This window comes from Salvelinus alpinus, chromosome 3, assembly GCF_045679555.1.
Source record: "Salvelinus alpinus chromosome 3, SLU_Salpinus.1, whole genome shotgun sequence".
Classification (NCBI taxonomy): domain Eukaryota; kingdom Metazoa; phylum Chordata; class Actinopteri; order Salmoniformes; family Salmonidae; genus Salvelinus; species Salvelinus alpinus.
This window is the reverse complement of record NC_092088.1, coordinates 73,599,494-73,623,392: the sequence shown is the minus strand read 5'-3', so window position 1 is coordinate 73,623,392 and position 23,899 is coordinate 73,599,494. Positions and strand designations below refer to the sequence as shown.

The 23,899-nt window shown below is 41.6% G+C and overlaps 1 protein-coding gene across 1 annotated transcript; it reads left to right on the top strand.

Annotated features, from left to right (window-relative positions):
• Nucleotides 1-449: 449 nt before the first annotated feature.
• LOC139571269 (choline O-acetyltransferase-like) lies at nucleotides 450-23,899 on the top strand. Its single transcript, XM_071393975.1, has 15 exons — nucleotides 450-789; nucleotides 1,150-1,264; nucleotides 3,616-3,807; nucleotides 6,198-6,316; nucleotides 10,363-10,416; nucleotides 11,046-11,223; nucleotides 14,314-14,503; nucleotides 14,684-14,853; nucleotides 15,087-15,187; nucleotides 15,483-15,611; nucleotides 15,891-16,013; nucleotides 16,232-16,373; nucleotides 16,897-16,959; nucleotides 17,524-17,661; nucleotides 21,102-23,899. The coding sequence occupies exons 2-15, from the start codon at nucleotides 1,217-1,219 to the stop codon at nucleotides 21,402-21,404; spliced, it is 1,950 nt and encodes a 649-aa protein (XP_071250076.1). The 5' UTR covers nucleotides 450-789; nucleotides 1,150-1,216; the 3' UTR covers nucleotides 21,405-23,899.

The following is a 23,899-nucleotide window of genomic DNA, read 5'->3' as shown; positions in this document are numbered from 1 at the left end:
GATTACATCATTCATCAAAAGCTTTACGCACGAGAGACAGAGAGAGAGTGCGTGTTTTATGGGTGTGTGAGTGAGAGGGGCAGAGAGAGAGCGAGAGAGAGAGAAATGCGAACCTTATTCTTATTATTTAAGAATGATTTAGTTCCTGTAACGTCATGTAAACGTCTACTTGGTGGTGCGTAAAGTCATGGTGCAACTAGCTGGCGCTGTCCGTGGTTCTGAAAGTTGACACGCGCTGTGAAAGCTCACAGCAGACGCCCCACAAGGAGAACGGTTCTAACGATATTGTTCTCTCCACAACCAAGTGTAGGTAGTCAAGCTATTCGTTGATTTTCAGCTCTCAAACTCAGGAAAAGCCCCTTCTTTCCCCCGACACACTCTAAATTCAACAATAAAGTAATACGGGCTAACCCGGCTTGTAGCTACTACTATCTCAAGATCATTTTCATACTTTGTCAGAGGTGGGCAGGGGAAGCAAGCCAAGCTGTCAAATAATATGTTCCACGAATAGATTTCGATGGGAGGAGTTTGCTGCTTGCGGGGTAGGTAGAGACAGACAAACACCTAGAGCATCTTTACTAAGCAAGCGCGCTTTAAAAGTCAAAGCCTTGCAATGGGTGTGAGCTAGGAGTGAATATCATGAAGCGTGAGACAGAAGGGGGAACGATCATTCGTTCGCGTCAAAGGATTTAGTTATGTTAGTTCTATGCACGTACGCGGGACACTATTTAATCTTGTTGCAAACCTTTTTGACCTCTTGAGAAGTGAAGGAAGGCATCCATTTCGCAGGTAAGCGGAAATATTTTCTCTTATCCTCATTATTCACAAATATGCCTAGTTCACTAAGTTAATAACAGGTGCACGATGTGGTTAGTTTGGATGACTTGGAAGGAGACAGCTCCTCGATTAATACTTATGGAAAGATTGGGATTGTAGTTATGTATCTATAATTTATCTATGCTGAATAGAATAATATATTATATTTAACACTAATGCATACCATATCAACACCTGGTGATACGATTTTGGTTTTTAAATCTAATTTATAATACGAACTCGACAGTGACAGTTATAACGTAGCAATCCTATTTTAAAGTAATCGCTTTTTTCCTTTGTTTTGAATTATTTGGATGTACCGGCTTCATGCAGAAGGCTGAACTTCAACCAACTCTTGTGAGTTTGAATTCCTCCTGACCGATCCTGACTGGATAACAACATGCCTATCCTGGAGAGAGAGCCGCCGAAAGGCCGAAGGGAAAGCTATGTATGAAAGTCTTAGGTTATATTTATATCGATATACTAATATTCTTTATGCACTAAATCGATACATTCAAAAAAAATTAAACACTGAGGGTAATGAATTGTTTAATAAGGATTGTGTCTGGCTGTAACTTGCTATCAACTATTTCGAAAACAAATCTTTGCTTTATCTATACGGGCATATTATGAAAATGTAGGCTTTATCGGACAACATTATAAGGTGAATTGTAGTAGGTCTATGTTATTCAGGTCGTCGCAAAAGTGAGTAACAATAACTGAATCGATAGTCATTTATTGGTGGTAATTAGCATAATCTAAAATCTGCTTGCTTTACTTGTTTCACTCAGTTTACATTGTTGCTGTTTTATCACAATGTTGCTTGTGACTGACAAAGTACCGTTGCTGAGACACTATTTTAGGGAATTCGTTTCTTACCTTGACATGTACCACAGTCCTTTTTGTAGCCTTAATTGTTTTCCCAAGTATGCATTTATTGATACAAATTGGCTTCTTACTTGTTCTATTTCTTAACAAATTGTAATGAGAAGTGATTTTCATAAGTGTCTTGCAGAACTAACGCACTGATTATCAATAGAAAAAGTATGCAGCAACAAGCTTGAAAGCTATTCCAAGTGCAACAGGTACAGGCGCTGCCCATGGGGCTGAAAAGAACATGGATGCTGAAACGCTGTGTCCTTGTACTGTCCGCTAGAGGCAGACACTAGAGAACTGGAAGGCTTTTATTACACTGGTATTAACAAAACTGGGAAATTAAAATACACTCTCAGATTGGATGTAATGCAAATGTATGATCCAACACAGAGCTTTGGAAGCAGTGATACTTGCCCCCAAATTATTGTTCTCGGTCTAAACCTTTGTCATGTAAAAGACAATTTATCGAGCCTTTTTTTGTTGGAAGATATACACATTCTGCGAATTGTAAAGAATACCGAGAAGTAATCCGGGAAGTCAAACGTCTCAAAAATTCACGTTTCTGTTGCCAGAGCACTTTAGCTATATGCTACTAGAATTTACACAGTACCATTGGTTTAGGTTAAGGCGAATATGAACGAAGCACAAGCCCGTGGTGTGACACTTCAATTGCCCACTGGGGATCAATTAATTAAACAAAATTGAATTCAGAACGATACGATTCTAATGGATCTCCCCCAAGAGTGGCCATTCGCTTGGGGCTAATTCCAAGGTAAAATATCACCAACCTCTCCATTCAGTCATACCTATTTCACATTTGATTTACACACTAAAAATAAGGGTTCCTCAAAGGACTTTGGGAAGGGTGATGGTTCTATGTGGAACCATAATGACCCGAATAATCCCTTCGAGCCCTTCAATGGTTATTTGCAGTTCAGATAAGGGTTCTTTCCTCTTTTAGTGAGGATTAACATGTATGGCAGTTGGTTCATTAGAATATGTTGGGGCGTGGTTTGCGCACAGCTCTTTTTGTGCAACCGTGAGTGAGAGTGTCATTCCAGTTTATTTAATTTGTTGTGTTGTATTATAAGCGGTTGTGTTGAGTTTTATTATAACATTTTACTTATGCCTATGGCCAGTGATTGTGTCTTGTTAAAGACTCACATATGGCCTTGTGTCAATTGAGAACGTTTGACTAAATGCTGGCACACTTTATTCAACCCATCAATAAAAACAGTAATAAAGTCTTGCGAAAGTTTAACAATGCATTATGGCTATTAAACCCTAATTAAAAACCCTGTATTGTTCTTCAAAGAACATTTCAGATTGAAAACATTATTTATAGAGCCATTCTCCATAAATGTTCTATATAGCACCAAAAAGTGTTTCACTATGGTTACAAGCCATATTAACCCTTATTTGGCACTATATAGAACCCTTTTATTTTAGTGTGTAGGTAACCCATTCTCACAAGTTACACTGGCCAGAATGACAGAACTGATTCAAACATATCATGCCAAATTGGGACAAATAATTAGTCAACACTCAACACACTTACTCCCACTCCATATACAGCACTTTCCATTAGCATTTTATTCAATATAAAATAACCATAGCTGTTTCGATCAAAAGGAGCGTTTTCGTATCCCACAGGGCGCTGTAAAATTAATTCTCGACTTGGCTTCAAGCAGTTCGAATTAATAATTCACTCAGGTTCTAAGAATACAAGCTTTAAAGAGAAACTTCAGGAAGAAAATTTGGTATTTTAATGCTCAGACGAATGAATACATGCCTACAGGCAGGAAAACAGCTTCCTTATAATGATGAACACATTTTGTCCTTTTGGGTGCAGCATCATTGAGTCAATATTTATCCCAATCCAACCATTACAGAGGGTCTGATTGATTGATCTCACAATGTTAGGTCCTGCCCAAGGTGCCTGTCCCACCCCTGAAACAGACTCTGGACATGTACCTGAGCTGTATGAAACATCTGGTGAAGGAGGAACAATATCAGAAGACTAAAGCCATCGTGGTGAAGTTTGGAGAGCCAGGCGGCACTGGAGAGCTGCTGCAGAAGAAACTACTGGAGAGGAGTGACAAGACATACAACTGGGTAAACTCCCTCCCTCCATCACTCAGACAAGCACTGTGTCCCAAATGGCACCCTATTGCCTATATAGTGCAAGGGCTCTGGTCAAAGGTAGTGTGCACTATAGGGAATAAGGTGTCATTTGGGAGGCAGATAAGACCCTCTAGTAAATGTAAACATTCAAATACATTCTGTTAGCCACTGTGGGAGTGTGATCCTTGTTAGGTTTCTATTGTTTTGAAACATAAGTCCGATTTGGTGTGGGATGGGATGCCAGTTTACCTTTTAGTTCCCACATGTGTGAAGCATGCAAAGTAGTATACCCTTATACTTCTACACTCTTAGAAAATATTGTGCTATCTAGAATATTTTTTGTTGCAATTAGAACCCTTTTAGCTCCAGGTAGAACCCTTTTGGTTCCAGGTGGAATCCTTTTGGGTTCCATGTACAGTGCCTTCAGAAAGTATTTACACCCCTTGACTTTTTCCATATTTTGTTATGTTACAGGCTGCATTTAAAATGGATTACATTTAGATTTAATGTCACTAACCTATACACAATACCCCATAATGTCAAAGTTGAATTATGTTTTTCCAAATGTTTCCAAATGAATTAAAAAAGAAAATTTTGAAATGTCTTGAGTCAATAAGTATTCAACCCCTTTGTTATTGCAAGCCTAAATACGTTCAGGAGTAAAAATGTGCTTAACAAGTCACATAAGAAGTTGCAGGACAATAATAGTGTTTAACATCATTTTTTAATGACTACCTCATCTCTGTACCCCAGATATACAATTATCTGTAATGTCCCTCAGTCGAGCAGTGAATTTAAAACATAGATTCAATCACAAAGACCAGGAAGCTTTTCCAATGCTTCGCAGAGATGAGTAGAACAAATAAACAAATAAGCAGACATTGAATATCCCTTTGAGCATGGTGAAGTTATTAATTACACTTTGGATGGTGTATCAATACACCCAGTCACTACAAAGAGACAGGTGTCCTTCCTAACTCAGTTGCCGAAGAGGAAGGAAACCGCTCAGGGATTTTACCATGAGGCCAATGGTGACTTTAAAACAGTTACAGAGTTTAATGGCTGTGATAGGAGAAAACTGAGGATGGATCAACAACATTGTAGTTACTCCACAATACTAACCTAACTGACAGAGTGAAAAGAAGGAAGGCTGTACAGAATAAAATATTCCAAAACATGCATCATGTTTGCAACAAGGCATGAAAGTAATACTGAAAAAAATTCAATTTTTGTCCTGAATACAAAGTGTTATGTTTGGGGCAAATCCAATACAACACATTACTAAGTACCACTCTCCATATTTTCAAGCAAAGTGGTGGCTGCATCATGTTATGGGTATGTTTGTATTCGTTATGGACTGGGGAGTTTTTTCAGGATAAAAAAAGTAACTGACTGGAGCTAAGCAAAGGCAAAATCCTATAGGAAAACCTGGTTCAGTCTGCTTTCCACCAGACACTGGGAGACTTTTTTCTAAGCGTGTACAGTATACTTCGACATCACTTCAGGTTGAAACATTGTAGAGCACAAGTAGAAGTAAACACGACCTAAAGGTGTGATATATCAGGAGTGTGTCGATAACGGAAAGCTAAACAATCTCCTTTGATAACCCATTGGAGACCTGTCCATAAAGACTGTAGAGTCTCCACACTGTGATTGAAGACACTATCAACTCCATAAATGGCCCAATACACTTGGACCATCAATAACAGCTGGCAACGGAAGGAGGAAAGAACTAAAGCTGTGGCCATAGATCTATCAGATCTGCCACTTGGTGTCTGCAGGACCGATCCATCACTGGCCACTTAGATGATCAGTCAGTCCTGAATTAAAGTAGCTTTCTGATATCTATCAAACTCCCACTCCTCTGCCACAGCCTCTCTCCTCCTCAAGTTCTTTTGTCCTCTCTTTCTCTCTGTTATCTATCAAACTCCCACTCGTCCTGCTGCAGCCTCTCTCCTCTTTTCCTCTAGTCCTTTTGTCCTCTATTTCTCTCTGTTATCTATCAAACTCCCACTCCTGCTGCAGCCTCTTTCCTCCTCTCCTCCTGTAGTCTTTTTGTCCTCTCTTTCTCTCTGTTCTCTATCAAACTCCCACTCCTCCTGCTGCAGCCTCTCACCTCCTCTACTCCCCTCCATCTTGCTATGATATCCAGTGCACTCATGATATTGATGGCTTCTCACACTGATGCCCATGAGATTCCCTTCTAAGAATACGTTTTCAGTATTGTGTTTAAAGCCAGTTCAACAAAACCACAGTTTAAAAACCTGCAGGAGCAGTTTTTGGCACCTTGTCAACATGGATGGACAAAGTGGAGGCCTTGTGCCTGTGTTCTCTCTCTCTCCCTCTCTCTCTCTCGCCATCTCTATCTCTCACTCTCTCAGGTTTATGACTACTGGCTAGAGGATATGTATTTGAATCAGAGATTGGCCCTACCAGTCAACTCCAATCCTGCCATGGTCTTCCCAAAACAAAACTTTAAAGATCGCAAAGACTCACTCAGGTATGTGAAATACTCCCTCAGGTATGTGAAATACTCCCTCAGGTATGTGAAATACTCCCTCAGGTATGTGAAAGACTCACTCAGGTATGTGAAATACTCCATCAGGTATGTGAAAGACTCACTCAGGTATGTGAAATACTCCATCAGGTATGTGAAAGACTCACTCAGGTATGTAAAATACTCCCTCAGGTATGTGAAATACTCCCTCAGGTATGTGAAAGACTCACTCAGGTATGTGAAATACTCCCTCAGGTATGTGAAATACTCCATCAGGTATGTGAAAGACTCACTCAGGTATGTGAAATACTCCATCAGGTATGTGAAAGACTCACTCGGTTATGTGAAATACTCCCTCAGGTATGTGGAAGACTCACTCAGGTATGTGAAATACTCCCTCAGGTATGTGAAATACTCCATCAGGTATGTGAAATACTCACTCAGGTATGTGAAATACTCCCTCAGGTATGTGAAATACTCCCTCAGGTATGTGAAATACTCCATCAGGTATGTGAAAGACTCACTCAGGTATGTGAAATACTCACTCAGGTATGTGAAAGACTCACTCAGGTATGTGAAATACTCCCTCAGGTATGTGAAATACTCCATCAGGTATGTGAAAGACTCACTCAGGTATGTGAAAATACTCCCTCAGGTATGTGAAAGACTCACTCAGGTATGTGAAATACTCCCTCAGGTATGTGAAAGACTCACTCAGGTATGTGAAAGACTCACTTCCTCATTGTGAATAAGATTAGTGCTGTTTGACTGACAACCAGTTGAATTATACTTGACAACAGGGAGTAATGTACATACTGTAGTAATCTCGGCACCCAAAACCAAATCAGCTACTCTGACAAGAGACTATGTACATTGAGATGATTTTGAATGTTTGAACTAGGTACTTACTTATTTAGATAGTTCATTATTTTTGTTGTTGTTGCATTTTCTCATCCTGAATCACTCCACAACTAGAAGCTATCCAAATATATAATGGTAAATACAATATACAGAGTACAATATTGTATTATACTGCAATATACAATGGTGCTGGTGCAATGCAATACATGGCTACTATGCTTCCTGTCCTGTACTGTAAACCAACTTGGTGAGAGATTTACAACAATGTTTTCAACAGGCATAAACCAAACCAGATTTACAACAATGTTTTCAACAGGCATAAACCAAACCAGATTTACAACAGGCATAAACGAACCAGATTTACAACAATGTTTTCAGCATGCACAAACCAAACCAGATTTACAACAATGTTTTCAACAGGCACAAACCAAACCAGATTACAACAATGTTTTCAGCAGGCATAAACTAAACCAGATTTACAAGCTGCAGTACGTGGAGAGTATCAGTAGCCAGTCTGCATCATCTCTTCTCTACATCTCTGCTGCTTATTAAATGAGCTGTGGTCTGCCAGCCTGACAGACAACACACAAACAAACACACACAAACACACAAACACACACACACACACACACACACACACACACACACACACACACACACACACACACACACACACACACACACACACACACACACACACACACACACACACACACACACACACACACACGCACACACACATGCACAAACACAAGCACACACATACACACACACACACAAGACCATCCAGATGCAGACTGTGTACTGTAAGTCAACATTAGCTTTTGTCAGCTCATAGTGAGCTAAGTGAAAACTAGCAGGACCTCCAGAACAGCCTGCTAATAGACCGACAGAGACTCTTATTAGATTGGGAGTGAAAGATCTAAGCAGTCCGCTGAGACTGGTGGCCTGCTTAGCTGGCTGCCCTCCTCCTCCCCATCCTCAGCCTCCATACAGGGGTGTGGTGGTGAATGTGTGGTTGGGGGGGGTAATAAGTATCTGTGTGTGTATGTTTGTGTGTGTGTGGTGTAGCCCACTTTGTATATTGATCTGGGGTTTGAACACATAAACACTGAGACAAATGACAGAAAACACCAGGGCTGACGTGGCGTTGTGTTTTGTTCCCTATCTCGATACACACGCACGCACGAAAACACACACACACACGTACGCACGTAAACACACACACACGTGCGCACGCACGCGCACACGCACACACACGCACACGCACGCACACACACACACACACACACACACACACACACACACACACACACACACACACACACACACACACACACACACACACACACACACACACACACACACACACACACACACAGCATAGCCCAATAATCTAGTAGAAATGTAATTATAGCTCTCCAATAAGAAAAGGGGGGAGGGGTTGTGGTGTGTCTTGCGTGCATTTGAAGTATTATGAGCAGATGGAGATGTTAAAGGAACAGCCTGGAACTGTTTGTCAATCAGTATATGTGGATATTTAAATTAGGAATATGGATGAATAAAATGTCCACATGCAGAACAATTATATAGTTACAATTCAGTAATACATATTTTAATTATTTATTTAACCAGGCAAGTCAGTTAAGAACAAATTCTTATTTACAAATTTAAGGCCTGGGAACAGTGGGTTAACTGCCTTGTTCAGGGACAGAACGACATATTTTTACCTTGTCTAGTGTATAGTGTATAGTGTACAGTATAGTGTATAGTATATTGCAGAGTATAGTGTAGAGTATTGTGTGGAGTATATGGTAGAGTATACAGTAGAGTATATTGTAGAGTATAGTGTAGAGTATACAGTAGAGTATATTGTAGCGTATAGTGTGGAGTGGTGTGTGGAATATATGGGAGAGTATAGCATTTAGTATATTGAAGAGTATAGTGTAGAGTATAGTGTAGAGTACATGGCAGAGTATAGTGTGGAGTATTGTGTGGAGTATATGGTGGAGTATAGCATATAGTATATTGTGGAGTATAGTGTAGGGTACATGGCAGAGTATAGTGTGGAGTATAGCATATAGTATATTGTGGAGTATAGCATATAGTATATTGTGGAGTATAGTGTAGGGTATATAGTTGAGTATAGTGTAGAGTATAGTGTGGAGTATAGTGTGGAGTATGTGGTGGAGTATAGCATATAGTATATTGTGGAGTATAGTGTGGGGTACATGGCAGAGTATAGTGTGGAGTATAGTGTGGAGTATATGGTGGAGTATAGCATATAGTATATTGTGGAGTATAGTGTAGGGTATATAGTTGAGTATAGTGTAGAGTATAGTGTGGAGTATAGTGTGGAGTATGTGGTGGAGTATAGCATATAGTATATTGTGGAGTATAGTGTGGGGTATATTGTGGAGTAGTGTGTGGAGTATATGGTGGAGTATATGGTACAGTATAGTATTTAGTATATTGTAGAGTATGGTGTAGAGTATAGTGTAGAGTACATGGCAGAGTATAGTGTGGAGTATTGTGTGGAGTATATGGTGGAGTATAGCATATAGTATATTGTGGAGTATAGTGTAGGGTATATAGTTGAGTATAGTGTAGAGTATAGTGTGGAGTATAGTGTGGAGTATGTGGTGGAGTATAGCATATAGTATATTGTGGAGTATAGTGTGGGGTATATTGTGGAGTAGTGTGTGGAGTATATGGTGGAGTATATGGTACAGTATAGTATTTAGTATATTGTAGAGTATGGTGTAGAGTATAGTGTAGAGTACATGGCAGAGTATAGTGTGGAGTATAGTGTGGAGTATATGGTGGAGTATAGCATATAGTATATTGTGGAGTATAGTGTGGGGTATATAGTCGAGTATAGTGTAGAGTATAGTGTGGAGTATAGTGTGGGGTATATTGTGGAGTAGTGTGTGGAGTATATGGTGGAGTATATGGTACAGTATAGTATTTAGTATATTGTAGAGTATGGTGTAGAGTATAGTGTAGAGTATATTGTAGAGTATCGCGCATATATTGTATATTGTATGTTGTAAATTGTATAAGAAGAGTATATTTTAATAATGGATGCCAGTAATTAAATGACTCTACTGTTACATGTACACTTTGTATTGTGCCAGTCTTATTGATGTTGTGTGCTGAATCAGTCTTTCTATTCTCCATCTTCTCAGATTTGCTGCTCACCTCATCACAGGAGTTCTGGAGTACAAGGAACGTATTGACACGTGAGTGCCCTTAAATACAGTTTGTCCACTCTATTCTATTCTGTACCGTAGAAGGAGAGTATGAAGATAATCTATATTCTAGAATATGAAGGGGAAAAATAACACTTTTATTTATAAACACAATATACAGACAATCTAGAACAGGGGTATTCAACTCTTATCTTATGAGGTCCAGAGCCTGCTGGTTTTCTGTTCTACCTGATAACTAATTGCACACACCTGGTGTCCCAGGTCTAAATCAGTCCCTGATTAGAAGAGAACAATTAAAAAATGCAGTGGAACTGGCTTCGAGGTTCAGAGTTGAGTTTGAAGGATCTAGAATGTAAGTGAATAAAACGGCCCTGTAGAGCAGCTGAGGTTGTCTGAGGTCCCATGCCTCTGTGTCTCTGTGTGTTTCCTGGGCCTGCTGCCTGACAGGCGTGCGTTGCTTGTGGACTATTTATCATAAACATAAATAACACATAGAAACAGAGTATACAGACCTCATCTAGAAAATAAAACAAACAAGTATTTATTTATACAGAAACAGAGTACACATACCATGTAGAATATAAATGTCCTCTCCAGAGCAGCTGAGGGTTGTCTGAGTCTCTGTGTCTGTGTGTCTCCTGGGCCTTGGGGTCTGACAGGCGGGTGTTGCCTGTGGACTTTGCTCGGGGCCAGCTGGCAGGGACGCCTCTGTGTATGAAGCAGTATTACCGTCTCTTCAACACATACCGTCTGCCCGGCCACAAGAGGGACACCCTCGTCATCCACAAGCCTGGGTCGACTGAGCAGGAGCACATCATCGTGGCATGCAAGAACCAGGTCAGAGAGAGACTAAGGGCTCGATTCAATCCATAGCGGCGTGATTGAAATGTAAAGGTAATTTCCAATTGAGCCGACGTATGCAGCGTTTACCGTGAATGCAGTCTCAGCGAACGGGGGAACATTGCCTTTAAATTTATATTATGCTGTAGCACAGGTCTTTAGCGCTACGGATTGAATTGAGCCTTAAGATTGCGTATCAAATGGCACCTTTTTTCTATCCTTATGGGTGGTTGGAGTTTTTGAAAATATTTAGGTTCTTCCTTTGACATCGCCTGGTATAGAGATCCTGGATGGTAGGGGGCTCGGCCCCAGTGATGTCCTGGGATGTATGCACTACCTTCTGTAGCGCCTTGTGGTCGGATGCCAAGCAGTTGCCATACCAAGCGGTGATACAGAAGTCAAGATGCTTTCAATGCTGCAGCTGTATAACTCCTTAGTGATGTGGACACAGAGGAACTTGAAGCTCTTGACCCGCTCTACTACAGCTCTGTCAATGTGAATGTGGGAGTGCTACCACGTTGTGTCTTCTGCAAACTTCATGATGGGTGTTGGAGTTGTGTGCGACCATGCAGTCATGGGTGAACAGGGAGTACAGGAAGGTACTAAACACGCACCCCTGGGGAGCCCCCGTGTTGAGTGTCAGCGTGGCGGATGTGTGGTTGCCTACCCTCACCACCTCGAGGCGGCCCGTCAGGAAGTCCAGTTGCAGAAGGAGGTGTTTAGTCCCAAGGTCTTAGCTTAGTGATAAGTTTGGATGGCACTATAGTGTTGAACGCTGAGCTGTGGTAAATGAATAGCATTCTCACATACAGTGCCTCCAGAAGGTATTCAGACCCCATTTTGTTACATTACAGACTTATTCTAAAATAGATTTTTTTTAATCCTCTTCAATCTACACACAATACCCCATAATGACAAAATAAAAACAGGTTGTTATTCATTTTTGCAAATTTATTACAAAAAAAGTAAATAATCACATTAACATACATACCCTTTACTCAGTACTTTGTTGAAGCACCTTTGGCAGCGATTACAGCATTGAGTCTTCTTGGGTATGACACTATAAGCTTGGCACACCTGTATTTGGGGAGTTTCTCCCATTCTTCTCTGTAGATCCTCTCAAGCTCTGTCAGGTTGAATTGTGAGCGTTGCTGCACAGCTATTTTCAGGTCTTTCCAGAGATGTTCAAGTCCTGGTTCTTGCTGGGCCACTCAAGGACATTCAGAGACTTGTCCCGAAGCCACTACTGCATTGTCTTGGCTGTGTGCTTCGGGTCGTTGTCCTGTTGGAAAGTAAACCTTCGCCCCAGTCTGAGGTCCTGAGCGCTCTGGAGCAGGTTTTCATCAAGGATCTACATGTACTTTGCTCCGTTCATCTTTGCCTTGATTCTGACTAGTCTCCCAGTCCCTGCCTCTGTAAACATCCCCAAAGCATGATGTTGCCACCACCATGCTTCACCGTAGGGATGGTACCAGATTTCCTCCAGACGTGACGCTTGGCATTCAGTCCAAAGAGTTCAATCTTGGTTTCGTCCGCTCTACCATAAAGTCCTGATTGGTGGAATTCTGCAGAGATGGTTGTACTTCTGGAAGGTTCTCCCATCTCCACAGAGGAACTCTAGAGCTCTGCAGGAGTGACCATCGGGTTCTTGGTCACCTCCCTTGCCAAGGTCCTTCTCCCCTGATTGCTCAGTTTGGCCGGGCGGCCAGCTCTAGGAAGAGTCATTGGTGGTTCCAAACTTCTTCCATTTAAGAATGATGGAGGCCACCATGTTCTTGGGGACCTTCAATGCTGCAGACATTTTCTGGTACCCTTCCCCAGATCTGTGCCTCGACACAATCCTGTCTCGGAGCTCTACGGACAATTCCTTCAACTTCATGGCTTGGTTTTTGCTCTGACATGCACTGTCAATTGTGGGACCTTATATAGACAGGTATGTGCCTTTCCAAATCATGTCCAATCAATTGAATTTACCACAGGTGGACTCCAAACATGTTGTAGACACATCTCAAGGATTATCAATGGAAACAGGATACACCTTAGCTCAATTTTAAGTCTCATAGCAAAGGGTCTGAATACTTATGTAAATAAGGTATTTTATATTTGCAGAAGGGTCTGAATACTTTCCGAAGGCAATGTATATCATTTATGTCATGGTTCAAAGTTCATAAAGGGAAAACGTCAGCAACGTCAACATAAACAACAAACAATGTGAAGACCGCCAAAGTAACCGTGACTATGAGGGCGGGAAGCCAAGAGTTATCTTTTACAATGAATCTCATTCCCGCCACACGAAAAGGCATGAAAGGGAGGTCGAGGAAAAGAGAGTATTTCCGTACCTAGAGATGGTTCCAGGAACTATCAATCAGTGGCACATATTAAGAAGCCATCCCTGTGGAGAAACAGAATATTAAATTAAATTACTGATTGAATCTGCCATTTTGTCTGAGAGCCACCTTGAGTCACAAGGACAATTGATCAGGCTGCGTCCCAAATGCCACCCTTTTCCCTATGTAGTGCAATACTTTTGACCAGGACACATAGGACTTTAGTTAGCCAGCTGCCGTATGGACCGATGTACAGCAGGACTTTAGTTAGCCAGCTACCGTATGGACCGATGTACAGCAGGGCTTTAGTTAGCCAGCTACCGTATGGACCGATGTACAGCAGGGCTTTAGTTAGCCAGCTACCGTATGGACCGATGTACAGCAGGGCTTTAGTTAGCCAGCTACCGTATGGACCGATGTACAGCAGGGCTTTAGTTAGCCAGCTACCGTATGGACCGATGTACAGCAGGACTTTAGTTAGCATGCTACCGTATGGACCGATGTACAGCAGGACTTTAGTTAGCATGCTACCGTATGGACCGATGTACAGCAGAACTTTAGTTAGTATGCTTCCGTATGGACCGATGTACAGCAGAACTTTAGATTCATCTATTTTGAGGTCCTATAATAAAGCACATCAAATCAGATGTATGTTTTAACCTGTAAATATTCTAACACCTTTTAATGTTCATGACAAATTTCCCCTCCGGTACAATAAAATGAATCCTAATCCAAACATTTTTGTTTTTCCTCTTCTCAGTTCTTTGTGTTGGACCTAGTGTTGGACCTAGTGGTAAATAAGAAAAAGCTGAAAGAAATGGACATTTTAACCCAGTTGGAGAAGATAGTGAAGATGGCGGAGAACTCAGAGGAGAGACAGCCTCCATTTGGTCTGCTGACGTCTGATGGAAGAACAGAATGGGCCCAGGCTAGAGAAGTGCTCATCAAAGGTTTCACTTCAGACACCTTACAGTTTGCATTATATCATAACTATAATAATAACGCAGATATCAAGTAATAATATCTTCATAGTAATAACTCGAAATAAATCACGGCAAGACTATGAAAACACATATATTTGCATAAACTGACCTAGTCTGTCTGTCTCCCTTCCTCCCTCCCTCCCTTAGATTCAGTAAACAGAGAGTCATTGGCTGTGGTTGAGAAGTGTCTGTGTGTGTTGTGTCTGGACGACCCCAGTGGGATGGAGGTTGGGGATACCAGCCGAGCCCTGCTGATGCTCCATGGAGGAGGCCATGAGAAGATGGGGGCGAACCGTTGGTATGACAAGCCAATGCAGGTAAGGCCATGCCAATGGCACTACAACCCGTATTCATGAAGTGTCTCAGAGTCCGAGTGCTGATCTAGGACCAGTTTTTCCTTTTACAGAAGATAATACAGAATAAGATAATATGGATGGGGTTGACCTGATCCTAGATCAGCGCTTATAAATAAAGGCCCTGGGCCCGTGGAATGGAATAGAAAGAAGCGTAGACAGTTCCATGTAGGATGTATAACCCTCCTCTATTTCAGTTTATTGTAGGGGAGGACGGAGTCTGCGGAACAGTGTGCGAGCACTCACCCTTCGAGGGCATCGTTCTGGTGGCATGTACTGAATACCTGATGAAATTTATGTAAGCAAAGGAACAAAACATGAATGCATCCGTATGGTGGTAGATTTATGTGGAGTTAACAACTGGTATCCCCCAAGGTTCTATTGTGGGTTCTGTGCAATATAGTTAACAGCCAGTTTATTACATTATACATCTTAAATCAGATCTTTCACATTTAGAGCTAATGTATTAATCAAATCAAATCAAATTTTATTATTTGAGGTCTGTCATAAAGCAGCATGCTGTTGATGAATAATACATTTATAAATAATAATGCATGATTCTAAGGAAGTCATGTGACGTGCTCTCTCCACAGGACTGGAAGTCCCTCCAAGATGGGGAGGGCCATCAGCGTGTCGGAGCTTCCTACTCCTGCCAGACTGCTCTGGAAGACCACACCTCACATCCAGAGCCTCCTGAAGGCCTCTGCTGAGAGACTACAGAGGTAAGACACACACACACACACACACACACACACACACACACACACACACACACACACACACACACACACACACACACACACACACACACACACACACACACACACACACACACACACACACACACACACACACACACACACACACACACACACACACACACACACAGCATAGCCGTGCCATCTAGTAATCTACCCTTAATCTTACCCTCTCACTACAATAACCAATGCATTTTGAATCCAAACGTTGTTTCATATTCATCATTGTTTTCTATTCCTCAGGCTGGTTAGAGATCTGGACATGGATGTGCACAAGTTTGAGGTCTATGGAAAAGAATTCATCAAGAAACAGAAGATGAGCCCAGATGCATACATACAGGTGGCTCTACAACTGGCATTCTACAGGTATAGTACACCTGTATGAAATGTATCTAAAATAACATGTGGTTGGTTGTTTTGACAAATTAAGACTTTTGGTACATTGTTTGCTAAGTAATGATAGTCATTTTAAAACAACAAAAACCTCAAGGAACTTTGTTTCGTTGGTCACACATAAAGTGAATTTATGGAAGTGTCTCCATTGATATACAGTAATTATATATTTTTTCTTTTTGATTTCTCAGATGCAATGGAAGGCTGGTGTCCACTTATGAAAGTGCATCTATCCGTCGTTTCCATGAGGGCCGGGTGGACAACATCCGCTCAGCTACCTCCGAGGCTCTGGCCTTTGTGAAGGCCATGACGGACGAGAAGGCATCTCTCTCTGTGAGTCATTTTTCTTACTTAGACCCCCAATTACTGGGCTACTCCCATTATACTGTTCATCATGTCCTCTTAACTGGTGCCACCGCCTCCCTCCCACCAGAGTCGAGAGTCCGTTGTTCCAGCCACACACACACACACACACACACACACACACACACACACACACACACACACACACACTCACAGACACACACACACACACACACACACACACACACACACACACACACACACACACACACACACACACACACACACACACACACACACACACACACACACACACACACACACACACACACACACACACACACACACACACACACACACACACACACACACACACAGACACACACACACACACACACACAAAAGCAGCTGATCCCTCTACATATTTCAAGCACAATCTCTCATATGACTCCTTGTCTCCTCTCATAACATGTTCAAAGTGGAGTAATCATATTTAGCTCATAAGACTTAATGTAATTATTTATTGTGATCTTGTTTGTATTCAATTTTACAGGATTCTGAAAAGATGAAACGATTGTGGGATGCAATTAACGCCCAGACAAATTACACAATCACAGTAAGTGCAGATATTTGAATAAACTGTCCATTGCATAAGTCCATTTGGTAAAGAGAAACATCTTATTCAAGGCCTAGATTCAATCAGATAAAGCATTAACCGGCGATGTTTTGCCGTTGTTGGCGGTGGAACGGCGTTGGAGCTGTCAAATCAGATCAGCTGCTCTTGTGATCCTTGTCACGAAGCCACACCCGCCCCACTCGCATTAAAAGTTCAGAAAGAGAGAGTGTAGCCTATATAGAAATAATGACGCTCAAATTGAAAATCATTAAACTAAATAATGAGGATTTCTATCGGCCTAATCGAGGTGTAGATTACATCTCACATTCCAGTGTTCGAACTTGTAAACAAGGCTGCATGGGATTTCTCTTAATGCAACTCTGTGCTGCCAGTGGCAATGTCCGCTTTAGTTATAATGCTGGTAGCCACTTGTGGATTTGACTGCTCTAACGCAGTTCCACCTCAGACACCGCAAAAAGCTATGCAGATGTTGGCTAAAACAGATCTGATTGAATTGGGCTAGCTTAAATACATGGAGCGCTAAGGGTTCTTGGTGTTTCACAGGCTATTACAGGGTTGGGAATAGACAATCACCTTCTCGGACTCAGAGAGATCGCACAAGAGCTCAAGATGGAGAGGCCGCAGATCTTCACAGATGAAACCTATGTGGCCAGTAACCAGTTCATTCTCTCCACCAGTCAGGTATACCCTCTAGTCATCGCTTTGCTATGTAGCTATTGCTAGTGCAGCCATAATATATGCTCTATAATATGTGCAATTTAGCAGACGCTTTTATCCAAAATCATGCATGCATACCTCTAATCTCAATATTTGACAAGCAGCTAGATGACAATAACATTATTTCAACCAATTGTGTTATAACTATTCATTACATATATATATATAAATCATCTATGAAGTAATCAGTAACAGTTTATATAACTACTTATAAATCCCTAGTTAAAGTATACCTGAGTATACCTGAGTAGATGGCAGTGGCAATTTTAGCAATATTAACCCTGAGCTAAAGGCTAGAGCTGCCACTTTCAAGGAGCGGGACACTAATCTGGACGCTTGTAAGAAATCCCGCTATGCCCTCCGATGAACCATCAAACAGGCAAAGTGTTAATACAGAACTAAGATTGAATCCTACTACACTTGCTCTGATGCTCGTCGGATGTGGCAGGGCTTGCAAACTATTACCAACTACAAAGGGAAACCCAGCCGCAAACTGCCCAGCGACGTGAGCTTACCAGATGGGCTAAATGCCTTTTATTCTCGCTTCGAGGCAAGCAAAACTGAAGCATGCATGAGAGCCCCAGCTGTTCCGGATGACTGTGTGATCACGCTCTCCGTAGCCGATGTGAGCAAGACCTTTAAACAGGTCAACATTCACAAGGCCGCAGGGCCAGACAGACTACCAGGACGTGTACTCAGAGCAAGTGTCTTCACTGACATTTTCAACCTCTCCCTGACAGAGTCTGTAATACCTACATGTTTCAAGCAGACCACCATAGTCCCTGTGCCCAAGAACGCGGAGCTAACCTGCCTAAATGACTACCGCCCTGTAGCACTCACGTCTGTAGCCATGAAGTGCTTTGAAAGGCTGGTCTTGGCTCAAACAACACCATCAACACCATCATCCCGGAAATCCTAGACCCACTCCAATTTGCATACCACCCCAACAGATCCACAAAGATAACAAAATCGAAATTGCACTCCACACTGCCCTTTCCCACCTGGACAAAATAAACATCTATGTGAGAATGCTGTTCATTGACTACAGCTCAGCGTTCAACACCATAGTGCCCACAAAGCTCATCACTAAGTTAAGGACCCTGCGACTAAACACCTCCATCTGAAACTAGATCCTGGACTTCCTGGCGGGCCGCTCCCAGGTAGTAAGGCAACAACACATCTGCCACGCTGATCCTCAACACGGGGCCCCTCAGGGGTGCATGCTTAGTCCCCTCCTGTACTCCCTGTTCACCCACAACTGCGTGGCCAAGCACGACTCCAACACCATCATTAAGCTTGCTGACGCCACATCAGTGGTAGGCCTGATCACCGACAATGATGAGAGCCTATAGGGAAGAAGTCAAAGACCTGGCAGTGTGGTGCAAGGACAACAAACTCTACCTCAACGTGAGCAAGACAAAGGATCGTGGACTACAGGAAAAGCAGGGCCGAACACACCCCCATTCACATCGATGGGGCTGTAGTGGAGCGGGTCGAGAGCTTCAAGTTCCTTGGTGTCCATATCACCAACAAACTATCATGGTCCAAACACACCAAGACAGTCGTGAAGAGGGCATGACAACGCCTATTCCCACTCGAGACTGAAAAGATTTGGCATGGGTCCCCAGATCCTCAAAAATTTCTACAGCTGCAACATCGAGAGCATCCTGACCGGTTGTATCACCTCCTGGTAGTGCAACTGCTCGGCATCCGACCGTAAGGTGCTACAGAGGTTAGTGTGTATGGCCCAGTACATCACTCGGGCCAAGCTTCCTGCCATCCAGGACCTCTATACTAGGTGTTAGAGGAAGGCCCCAACATTTTTGAAAGACTCCAGTCACTCAAGTCATAGACTGTTCTCTCTGCTACCGCACGGCAAGCGGTCCTGGTGCCCCAAGTATAGGTCCAAAAGGATCCTTAACAGCTTCTACCCCCAAGCCATAAGACTGCTGAACAATTAATCAAACGGCCACCCAAACTATTTGCATTGAACCCCCCCCCCGAGTAGCAGCAGTGGGGGGGCCACTGCTGCTACTCGCTGTTTATTATCTATGCCTAGTCACTTTACCCCTATCTACATGTACAAATTGCCTGAACTACCTCGACTAACCTGTACCCGCGCACATTGACTCCGTACCGGTACCCCCCTGCTGTGCTCACTTGAACAGGAAGGTGGCACGGCGGTCCTTGTTGTGGGTAAATTTTGTCATCAAACTTTGTCATCAAAGTCTGGCATTCTTTGGATTTATGGTGCTTTCAAGACAAATGGGAACTCGAAAAGAACATGGTCGAATCATGATGTCAGTGATCTTCAGGTTGGAGCTCTAGAAAGAGGCGCGAGTTCCCGACTTCGAAATTCCCAGTTGGATGACCGTTCAAAACATATTTTCCCAGTCGGAACTCGTTTTTTTCCAAGTTCCCAATTGTCTTGAATTCACTGAAGTCTGAGATTTCCCAGTTCCAAGTTTCCAGTTGTTTTGAACGTGGCAGAAGTCATGCTGGATTGACAGCATGGCCAATGTATTCAACCTTTTCTGGTCCATGGTGTTGCATGTGAATGTTTATCCTTTTAAGCTTGGAAAAGAGACCCTTAAACCCAGACTTGGACTACATACCCTCTCCACTGAATAGCAGGCTAGTGACTGCTTTGCAATGCTTGCAGTTAGCCCCTGATTCCTTCCAACCCATCATTGTTGAATTTTAATGTTTATGTCCAATAGCCGATGAGCACCTATACGTTTTATCTATAATTTTTCTTCAAATGACAAGGACTGAAAAGGATTTGCCAGTAGATTGTCGACTTGATTCATGATAATGACTGCTTGTCTAGTTTGCCAGCTAAGATTTTGAAAGTATGATATTGACATGATCAGTCCAATCAAAGCTACGGTAGATTTAACGTCATTTTATCTGCATCCAATGATCTTGAGCTTTCTTGGATGGGCATTACCAATCCCTAAACTCTGTGTTGTCCGCTGGGTGCCCCTCCACCACAGAAAGCACTGATCTAGGCTGAAACACCTGCATTTTGGAGCTGTCTTACACAAGAAAGCAAAAAAGAGACCATGCTTGTATGCGGCTTTATTAACTGAATGATTATTTACATTGTTTGCAAACTGATATGTGACACATATTAATGCCAAAATAACATGCAAAACAGACAACAAAAAGGTGCCCCACCTGCCCTGAATGACGGGGCAGGTAGATTGGTATTAACCACTGGTAGATTGGTATTAACCACTGGTAGATTGGTATTAACCACTGGTAGATTGGTATTAACCACTGGTAGATTGGTATTAACCACTGGTAGATGGGTATTAACCACTGGTAGATGGGTATTAACCACTGGTAGATGGGTATTAACCACTGGTAGATGGGTATTAACTGGTATACATCTTCCTCAGGTCCCAACCACAGTGGAGATGTTCTGCTGCTATGGCCCGGTTGTTCCTAACGGGTACGGGTGCTGCTACAACCCCCAGTCAGACCACCTCCTCTTCAGCGTGACCAGCTTCCACGGTAGCACCGAGACCTGCTCGGCAGTGTTCATCAAGGCTCTGGACGAGGGCCTCGTAGAGATGAGGGATCTGTGCAGGAAGAGTAATAAGCCTCAGAGCAGCGCTGCTCCTGCTGCCTCGAAGGCGGGTGAGAATAACCAAGGAGCAGGCAGCAAGCTTCCAAGCATACTTCAGAAAACAGGGAAGTAATTCATACCAATGTAGCTTTACAGTGTCCATATTATGACAGCTTCAGAGTCACACTCAACTTCCGACGCATCCCGGTATATCGTAAAAGGAGTGTTAACTAGTTGTCCTGTGTGTATTTTCATGTTTGTGCAATCAGGTTTTTGTTTCACGACTTATTCTCTCAATTCAATCAGAAAATATGAAGCTTTAACTATGTAACTATGTACATAAAACTAAGAGTTAATAATTTAGCTATAATGACTACAAAGAATTAAACATGGAAAAAAACATAGTTGTAGACTCTCATTCATCATTGACACTGTGTGAGAGTCTAGACAGAGCAGAGATATCTGGTCTACTAATAGGAAACTAAAGCCATGCCTGCTATTTCAGCACTGTAGTGACGGACAGCTCCTCTTCACCGAGAGGATGAATGAACTAGCTCCTAAAGGATCTCAGTGTATGTACGCTCAACATATATTCATCAGCTTTGTTGAAACAACTCCTAAATATATACCGGAATATACCATTATTCACATTTGTCATGCAAACAATCATATTGTATCTAATGGGATTGAAGTAAACTAGGTATAAGATCGTCAATATAAGGACGATGGCAAAAAGGGATTTCTATCAGGTAAAGTCTAAAGGATGACAGGCACTTTAATGTTCTATATTTTTTACTTACGTTTGTTAAGAAATTATATGAAATAAATGATATGTGAAGAATAACAGTTGACGGATATACAGGAGCTCATTGCTTGAGAAAAAAAATACTTCAATGATTCTTAATTCAGTTGCAACAGTTGCTATGTATCAGTATATTTGTGCTGTGAACCATATTTATCATGTCCTATATGTGTATATGTGACGCAATAGTTTGAGTAATGAAAATGTCTGTGTTACCTACTGCATCAGTTCAGTAGGATGAACTGAGCTTTACTCACTAAGTGGTGATAATGTAACGTGAATCATTATGTGTATGTTTCTATAGTATACTAGTAGTAGTGTAGAAACATTAAGAATAAAATACAGTCATTCAAGGCTATACTGTGCAATAATTAAATAGCTTACGCAGCAAGGCTTGCACATGCAATTCATATGAAATCTATTCATTATCTTAGCTATTTTTGGTACTCAGCAATATTTTGGTCACAGTAGAATGTAGAATGTGTTAGAACATATAATACAGTAATGTCCTTTTGTGTGTAATAGAGAAGTGTCTTATTGTAACAATCAAAACCCTGCATGTTTTTGATGATGGTCTCATGTTCAAAACCTGTCAGTTTGTCCTTGTAAATGTTTCATTACTATCACAAATATCCAAGTCAAGAGTGTTTAAATGTTAATTGTTGCTGTTACATGTTATTGTTGTTTTGTGTTAATAATGTATTTTGCTGGACATTTGAATGTGAACCAGGTGACAAGGGCAAGTATTTTATCAGATGTACTTCTTCTCACTTTATACCTCACATAGTCACCCTCTCCTCCTTTCTCTCTCTAGTTCCCTATGCATGCACAATGAGGAAAAAAAGTATTAGAAATGCACGTTAAGTGCACTTAAAAAAGCTTAAAAATCTATAAAAAAATGTCTACTTGTTGTTGTACCTGTATATGAGTCCATACAAAACATAAACAGATTTGCTTTAAACCTTTGACTGATATGCTTACAGTACAGTATTTCTAGAGGTATTTCCATAGGTATAGGTAGTAGAGATTATGTGTAGGATTGTTTCATACCGTTTCATCAAGTGGATGTGGTGATTCTGTGGAAGAAGAAATGTGTTACCTGTTTGTGTGACGTATGCAAATGAATGGGAATGTAGTAGTGGTGTTGATATGCTGGTTTTTGAGTTTCTTATTTTGATTGCTTCCCTAATGGCACCCTTTTCCTTTTATATTGCACAACTTTTGACCAGGACTTTGCTCAAAAGTAGTGCACTATATAGGGAATAGGCTGCCATTTGGGATAATACTTTCTCTATATATTGATAATGGTCTAATGTGTGGTTCCACTCATATTATGGAATCTAAGGCATTGATTGATACTGATTGCAGTAGCGCAGAATATCAGCATTATAGCTTGATTCACATTTAAAGGCAATGTTTCCCCTTTCGTGACGCCCTCTATTCACGGTAAACGCTGCATATGTCAGCTCAATCGGAAATTAACTTTACATTTCAACCACGCTACAATGCAGATCTTCAGCGCTACAGATTGAATCGAGCCCTAAGTCCATGCTCATGTTATCGTTAGTGATAGGGAGAGTACTGTAGTTTGTGCTGTATCAATTGTATTTATTTGATATAGTCAATTGAATTTTCAGTGAATGCATACAAATCTAGTAAAACATTGAAAAGCTTATTTATTTTTGTAGTTAAATACATACATTTATTTTCATCCAAAAATCGATATGATATACACACTTGAATTGTATTGGAAATATTTATGAGAATATATTGTAACCTTTTGCTGTGTAGAGAATACTGCGATAAATAAAATCGATTCCAAAATA